The sequence below is a fragment of the Cupressus sempervirens genome, chromosome 1 (assembly GCF_028749045.1).
Source record: "Cupressus sempervirens isolate cs-2001-9-10 chromosome 1, ASM2874904v1, whole genome shotgun sequence".
Taxonomy (NCBI): domain Eukaryota; kingdom Viridiplantae; phylum Streptophyta; class Pinopsida; order Cupressales; family Cupressaceae; genus Cupressus; species Cupressus sempervirens.
In genome coordinates this window covers 77,381,086-77,389,781 of record NC_143118.1, presented here as the reverse complement: position 1 = coordinate 77,389,781, position 8,696 = coordinate 77,381,086, and the positions used below count along the sequence as shown (strand labels likewise).

Below are 8,696 nucleotides of genomic sequence, written 5' to 3'. Positions count from 1 at the left end.
TTAATATGAATAAATTATTTTGTATCATGTCCTTACATCAAACTTATGTCAAATGCATTTAACATTAATAATGTAATAATATATAAATATTGGAAATATGAATTTGATACCTACTCTATGTTTGATTTGATTAAATCACGACTATAGGCCTCATGAGTTCTTCTTTTATTGGCCTTGAATTTTTTGTTATTATTTTGTTTCTAATATCCACTAAGGATCGACCCTTTTGATAGTTTTGATATGGGGCTAACCCTAAATTGGTTGGGAGAAGAGTTTCTACAAATTTTGTACTTTCTATTTATACTTAATATAATTTGATAGAAATATTATCCAATTTTTTTTATAGACCTATATGAAATATTATATTAATATTTTTTTAAAAATTAATTATTATTGATCTTACAATATATTGCCGATAACATATCAATATATCAACATAATTTAAAAAAAAAAAAATTAATTGTACTGTTGGATCATTTCTCACAAACTAACCCACCCATTTGTGAGAGCTAAAATTATATATATTCGCTGGTTTTGTTTTTTTGTCTCACAGCTGCAGAATGCCTCTCGCGTCATAAAATCAATTTCGTTGGTCTATAAAATCTTATTGTTCGTTTGAAATCCATAGCAGTGTCACACAAGGTGGATCCGTCGAGTCAAACGGGTAGTTCAGATATGGCCGTTGATCTGAATAATTTAGACAACATTAACATATCAGAATAAGGTTACGAGTTCTGGTTAAAAAGCTTGGTGTTTGAATCCAACGGTTAGCAATGGGTACTAAGCTTTTTAGTCCAAAAAACACATATCTACACAGCCATTTAATGCCTCATCTGCAATCCGCAGTAAGACAAAGTAGGGGCAATGTAGAACGGCCTTTTCCAATGTTACATAACATTTCACTAAAAACCAGCAGAAGAAATTGCAGTGTAAGAGCTAGTGGAATAAGTATGGAAGAAATGCTAAACATTGGACAGTTAGAGGACCGGACTCCTCTAGACTTAGAAGGCTTCATGGAGAAAATTTCTCTATGCAATCGGGGCAGTGTAAGCATCTCCACCTATTTTTAATTGTTAGAATTACCTGCAGTATCTGTTTTTTATTCGTAGAGAGTTTCACCGGCAAATTTTTATTTGTCAACTATTTGGTTTATGGTGATTAAGATTGTGGGTGCTACTTTTGAATAGAAATTGCGGATCATTAGCTATGACATGCTTGTTGTGAAGTCCAACTGGAAGGTGTCCTTTGACGATATGCTTGAAAATATGTTGTGTTTTATGATTTCAAAGTTTCAAGGTCCCGCAGGTACAGCCCTCCTGCCTTATTATACCACATCTGTCTCATTGTAGGTGAATCCCTCTGAATATGAGTTTTGACGATATTTACATTACTTTGAAGGCAATTGATTATTTGGGTTTGTCTTTAAGCGTCCTGTACATCCTTAATTTCTTTTCAAGCTTACGCGTAGTTCTGTAGGGAAAACTATCTTGCTAGGTAAATGGAGGTAAGACTTCTTGAAATTCTCAATTTCCTCCTGTAGCTCGTGTGAAATGGGTTTTGTCCATTTTAACGCAAAACAGTTATAGGCCGCAACATTTCTTGCTAAATTGGTTCTGTACTTGGATCGAATTTCTATTCTGGGTCTTTTATCATTCTCTTTTACGAAATGTCAGATTTGGTCCTTTAATTAACGCGTTTCGTTATCGTGTAGTTCTCTTTGATATGTGATGCAGAGGTTTAGGTTGATCCTGGATTTTCTTAAGGGTTTGTCACATTCTTCACCAATCCTTGACACCATCCAATGGTCCAATCTTCAAGTCCTCCCTTAGGCTTCTTACCCTTTTAGGCTCTTACCCTTCTAGGACTTGCCGTTGGTCTCTTCTCCTAAGACCAACTCACTGGGCAATCCAATCTCCCTTCCTTGAGAGATACAACTTCACACATCAATTCCCACCTTGAACAGTCTATCAACCCTAAATGCTAGCATTTCATGATCTTCACAATAATCATGGTCTTGTCACAATGTGACTGCCCCCTCATGTCCCTTATTCCTCCATACAACCAAGTTTATGCTTCTGCGCAGGTTTCCAACCGTAACACCTAGAACTTGCAAGATGACCTACTAGGAGACCTAAAAGAATTAGCCCTAATAAGTCGGTTTTTCAGACTTTTTCTTCCAAAATCTCAGAACAAGGGTAGGATCTGAAACCAGTTTCAGATACCCATTTGGATCCTCTACAATTATCAAATTTCTGCATCTGGGTTTGACCATTGACTGGGTCAATCTGAAAACCCTCAAATTAGGCTTCCTAGGTGCTTAGGAGATCTAATTGTCAAAACCCTTCACCAGTGGATGTCTCTGATCAAATCAATGCTTTGAACAAGTCTGTAAATTGAAAATTAATTGTTTCAAGTCAAGTCTGGGTACTCACCGATCACTCCTTGCAACCTGCAACCCCGTTTGCAGCAAGTTCATGCTTGTCACATGGAGGTGCCAAGCGAGGGCTTCCTCATAAAATTCATTGCCTTGCGGGATCGCTTCAAAACCTTTTGTGTTCTATGGTACACCTCTAGGCCTAACATTTCCCAAAGATTTGGCCAGAACCAATCAATGGTGACATTTCAGGCAAAATACATTTTGAATCAGGAACCTAGGTTTTGGTGTGTACAACAAAAGGCTTTTAGTAATTTGAATGTATCTCGTTGACCTATGCACCAAATGGCCTAAAACTTGTTTCAGAGGATAGTAAACTCATTCATCTATTCATTCATGTCACAATATCACAAAAACAAATCCATTGGAATTCACACCAATGATCAGAATAATGAAATTGCACGGAAAAATGGTTCAGAACTAAGTTACCATATTCACCCTCCCTAGGCCAAAGTCGGTAGTTGATTCCTTCTATAGTTGGGTTTTGTATTGTCTCCTTCTCCGCGCTAGACATAATGGCGCCTTGTTGGTCTATCTTTCCATCTAGATAGGCTAACAACATTTGTTTTGAGGATGCCAGCCAGTCACAGGGATCTTTTTGGTTTCATTTGGGGAGATATTTAAGTGGGAACTCCTAAGGTTAAGTCACTTTATAAAGTACTTTATCATTTAAAGTCACTTCATGACAAAATGACTTAAGTGACTAAAAGACAAAATAAGCTTTTATCCCACATTGCTTAGTTGTTTACATCTTCCCTCATATCGAGGTTATAAAAACAAGTATCTGCATTAGGATTATGACTATGAATTTATATCAGCCTATTGAATATGAAATTGGTTGCTTAGATGTGTCTAGACACTCTTGCAGATGAAATCCCTTGAGAGAGAAAGGAGCTGGATGTAGCCCTGACAACTTGTTGGAAATTGTATTTCATGATCAAGTTCAGAGATTGGAGCCTAGATCACAGCTAAAAGTCAGCTCTCAGAAGTAAGTATCCTATGTGTATACCTCTGAAGGAGATTGCTGCTGTTTACTAGAGGCAACAGGTTTAAAATATCAGACTCTACGTAGGAGTGGAGTTAGAGGGATCATACCATCCCGTGAGTTTTGGAAGCACCTAGTGTCAGTCAGCAAGATGGGGGTGAATGCCCATGTGAGTTCTATCAGACAGCAAGAAGAATCCAAGACATTAAAATGACAGTGAGAAGGTAGCCCGAGCATGAGATGTATCACGTCTAGAGTGGTGGAAGTGATCAGTGACAATGATAATCGACAAGGTTGGTAGCAGGTCAAGCGGAAGTCTGAGTTCGAACTGGTGAATTGTAATACCACCCATGCCAGCATCCAAGTACCAAGCACGCGGCAGGAGCAGTAACAGCTAACCATATAGTCCTTCACTTTGTGGGCGGGTTGCAGTCAAGTATCCACGACCAGTCACGCGGGCAGTCATCTTCTCCATTCGTGGCGAATACCAGGTTCCATCCAAACTTTTGTATGCTGATGGTTATATGTAACTTGCTCGGGTAGTTCAGGAAGTGGAAGCCATTTGGCATGGTACGAAAAGCTTGTACTTACCCTTAAATACCAATAGTGGTTTTGCATTCTGCCATAACATGAAACTAAACATATTGTCATTTCTATTTACATGTTACTTTTGGATTGTGAATTAGTCTTTGCTAATAATCAGTGAGATAATATTACATTAGCATCAATTTTTTATATGCGGGTGTGGTTGCACTCCAATTGTTTGTCGAAATTCCACTAGTTAGAATTTAATTTCTTGTCAAACCAAGTGAAGATTCTTATAGTGGTATCAGAGCCATAAGTCCTGTCAACTTGTGGGAAAGATTATTATGTATCAGGCTGGGTTAAATAGGAAAAATCACAGTTAGGCATGAGGAGGAAACCTTATCAATTTAGTCACTTCTAACCTAAACAGGCAGAATCTTCAGATTAGATTGACATTAAGGATAGTTATTCAGTTCATGAGGAGTTAACTTGTGGGACATGTGAACAGGTTGAATAGGGTGAACAACTCAAGGACACTCAAATGGCTCGTAATGAGAATGAACGAAAACAGGAAGTGAGGGAAACCTTGTGGGCTATTAGAGATGGGCAGAATAATATCGCTACTGCACTTTAGCAGCTTATAGGTGCTATGCAGCAGTTAGATCCTCCTCATAGGGCAGCACCAAGTCATCACAGTGGAGGTGGTAGTGTGGCAGGATCACCCCGAGCTGCTAGGGCCCCCATACAGAACATTGACAGGCCTTTGATGCTTGTTTTTAATGTAGAGGAAGAGGTAGCACCACCCGCGGCACCAGCCTTATTGCCGGATAACATTATGGCAATGTACGATGAATGAGATTTATTCCTTGATCCGGTTAAGCAAAATTTGTCCTTTGTTTGATACTTGAATCAAAAAAGGGAGACAGAGAGGCCACAATAGGACAGGAGACCTAAAGCACATAACAGGGACTTGAAGCATGCCATAAATAAACTCTCTCTCCCCACTTTTGATGGCAGCAGTAGGACATCCACGAGAGCTTGGATTCACAAGCTAGACACCTATCTAACACTTAAGCCCATGTCAGAGATAGAAGCCATTAGATTCACTACAATGCATTTAGAGGGAGTGACATATGATTGGTGGCGGCATATGATTGGTGGCATTGTGGGTTGGTCACCCAGGATCATGGTCTCATTACGTCTTTAAGATTTTCAATTCTAAGCTGATCACTCGCTTTGACAAGGACATTGAGGTCTATTACAAGGATTTGACACAGTTGCGATAGGGTGGATCTCTAGATGACTTCATTGATGAGTTTCAATGGATTTCGGTGATGGTTCTGGATACGTCAGAACAACGTAAGTTAATGCTGTTTATTGAGGGTTTATAGGACAGATATAAAGGTTTGGTTAAGGTACTTAAGTGATGCTATTAGGATCGCACATGATCTAGATTCACCATCTTCAATATTATAGCCTCCTAAGAAACCTTATAAGGGGTCCACTTTGTTCCAAAAGAACAAGAACCAGCATAAGGCTACCCCTCCTAGGCTAGACTTTGAGATACGAAATGAATTTAGGAGGAAGAAGCTATGTTTCACTTGCAGGGAGCCATGGATGCCAGATCATAGATGCCTTGGTAAAGGCAAAATACATTATGTCAAGGTACTCCCAAAGGAGGATGAGCAACAGGGGGACAACAATGTTGATGGCAGCAATGAGGAAGAGAGGAATGACCACCTAGAGAGAGAAACAAGGAATTCACTCAAGGATAGCCTTCTATCATAGCTTCCCTTTCCAGCGATCCTATGGGACACCCCTTTCGTTTGAAGGGAGTCGTTAGAGGACAGCATATTGTGCATCTTTTAGATACAAGGGCATCACATAAGTTCATAAGCACGCACTAGGTTACAAAGAGGAATTACAGATTGATGATATACCCGAGTTTAAGGTTAGAGTGGCAGGAGGTGAGAGATTGAGGTGCACAGGGAAAGTGTCAAGACTTCCGATTCACTTTGATGACTTCCTTCTTGAGGCAGATTTTTGTGTGGTCGATTTGGATGGATTAGATGCCATGTTGGGAAGATTGTGGTTGCAGACTATTGGCAGGTACATAGGTGATCATGATAAGATGCAATTGGAATTCTTACAGGATGGCTGACAGGTGATTCTCAGGGCGATGCCCGAGGGTGAACCCAGGTTGATTTCAGCCGACAGGATGGAGGCTATCATGAGGCATGATGACATGGAGTGGGAAGCACACTATTTTATTTCCTCTAAGGCTACCTTAGACTCAGGGTAGTAGATTCATATCGACATTCAACCTGTGCTTGATAAGCACAAGAGGGATTTTGAGGACATACCTCCAGGCATTCCCCCAGATAGAGGGTTTGAGCATATCATTGAGTTAGAGGAGGGCGCCAAGCCCGTTATCGCTACACCTTATCGTCATCCTAGGCACTATAAAGAGGAAATAGAAAAGATGATTAAGGAACTCTTAGACATGGGACACATCGGACCTAGATCCAGTCCCTTCACTTCTTTAGTTGTATTGGTGAAGAAGAAGGATGACAATCTTCGCATGTGTATTGATTACTGCGTTCTCAACAAGAGGACCTTCAAGACTAGGTACCTTATTCCTCACATTGCTGAGATATTGGATGAACTACATGGGGCAGTTTATGTCTCAAAAATAGACCTCAGATCTGGATACCATCAAATACGGGTTTGCAAGGAGGATGTGCATAAGACAACTTTCCGATGTCACTATGGACACTACGAGTTCTTGGTTATGCCATTTGGACTCACTAATGCGCCAGATACATTTCAATCATGTATGAAACATATTTTTAGAAAACAACTGGGATAGAGCGTGTTAGTATTTTTTGATGACATCTTGTTTTTTAGCAGAACTTGGGAGGAGCACCTGCAACATCTAGATGAGGTACTTAGTATTATAGAGGAGCACTCATTGCTTATGGAGTCAAAATGTGAGTTCAGATTGACTGAGATTCTTTACCTTGGTCATGTGATTGGTGCAGTTGGGGTGAAGGTACATCGGGAAAAGATTCAAGCAATCCTAGATTGGCCACCATCGAGGAATGTATTAGATTTGAGGGGCTCCCTGGGTCTTTGCTCTTATTATAGGAGGTTCGCTAGAGGCTTCTCATAGACAACAACTCTCCTCACCGATCTCACATGGAAGGGGGCATTCAGGTGTACAGATGATGCAGAGGTGACCTTTGATAAGCTCAAGACGGCGATGAGCACATGCCAGGTCTTGGCATTGCTCGATTTCTCTCGCCCTTTTGTACTAGAGTGTGATGCTTCAAGGAGCAGGATTGGCGTAGTTCTGATGTAGGATAAGCATCCGATAGCTTATGATAGCAGGAAACTCAAGGACGGCGAGAGATTGTACTCCACGTATGACAAAGAAATGTTGGCCATTATGCACGCTTTAGCCAAATTTAGATAGTACTTGGTGGGTGGCAGATTCATAGTTAAGATGGATCACAATAGTTTGCGCTACTTCTTAGAACAAAAGGATCTAAATGAAAGACAACAAAAGTGGGTTATCAAGATTCAGGTCTATGATTTTGACATCGAGTATGTCAAGGGTAAGAACAATGTAGTTTCTGATGTGCTTTCCAGGAGATCTTTAGTAGTAGAATGTTGTGCTAATTTTCGAGATATCGACAGATTGGAAGTCCTAGTTGCTGGTTAGAATACTCAAGGATGTCGGATTATGGATGGACAACTTTAGGACAACAGGTATAAGATAATTGATGATATGATTTTTTATAAGGATAGGATCTACCTCGTACCAGAATCTAAACTCAAAGGAAAGATTATGGGAACTCTTCATGATGCACCATCAACTGGACACCCAAGTTTCTTCAAAACCTATAGACAGGCTAGGGAGAGGTTTTCATGGAAGGGCCTCAAGGATGATGTCCTCTAGCATATTAGAGAATGTCGAACTTGTCAGCAGAACAAGTCAGAGCACGAGTTTCTAGCCAGATTATTACAGCCTCTCCCTATCCAACATAGAAATGGGAGAGTATCTCCATGAATTTTATTACAGAGTTGCTGAGGGTGCAAGGCAGAGATTCCATTTTTGTGGTGGTGGGCAGATTGATTAAGTTGGCTCACTTCTTTGCTATAGCAGTAGATTGGTCGACCTCTCAGGTAGCTGAGTTATTCTTTTAAGAGGTTTTTCGTCTACATGGTCTTACTTGAACCATTGTGAGCGACAGGGATAGTAAGTTCCTCAACACCTTTTGGCATGAAGATTGGCCGGTACAGAGTTGACACCCAACACGAGTTACTACCCCTAGACGGATGAACAAATTGAGATAGTAAACAAATGGGTGGAGGGTTATCTCCAGAACTATGTAGCAGGACATCAGAGAGCTTGGGTTAATTGGTTATATCTAGGGGAGTATTGCTACAACTCCTACCACATGTCCATTTGGATGACTCCATTTCAAGCTCTCTATGACAGCGAGCCTCCGTTGTTCGTTGATCTGGCTTTGTAGGACAACAGGACACCACTAGCTGGGGATTGGATACAGGATCGCTAGGACATTCTTGGATCTCTTCGGGAGAACATTCTACAGGCTCAGAATCAGCAGAAGATGTACGTTGATCGCCGTCGGATAGAGCGGAGTTTTGAGTTGGGTGACATGGTTTATCTTCGTCTCCAACCTTACAGGCAGATTTCTTTGAAGAAGAGTGGGTCTCAAAAACTTT

At 40.5% G+C, this 8,696-nt stretch overlaps 1 protein-coding gene across 2 annotated transcripts in view; it reads left to right on the top strand.

The window, feature by feature from the left end:
* Nucleotides 1–526: 526 nt before the first annotated feature.
* The window catches only part of LOC149576299 (nudix hydrolase 20, chloroplastic-like), a 167,925-nt gene continuing 159,755 nt past the window's right edge, over nucleotides 527–8,696 (top strand). The window contains exon 1 of one of the 2 annotated variants that reach the window (XM_089816751.1): nucleotides 527–1,046. In XM_089816751.1, coding sequence (XP_089672877.1) covers nucleotides 774–1,046 — 273 coding nt within the window. In that variant the 5' untranslated portion in view covers nucleotides 527–773. The remainder of the gene's footprint in view (nucleotides 1,047–8,696) is intronic. The other variant, XM_089816748.1, reaches the window with a different exon arrangement.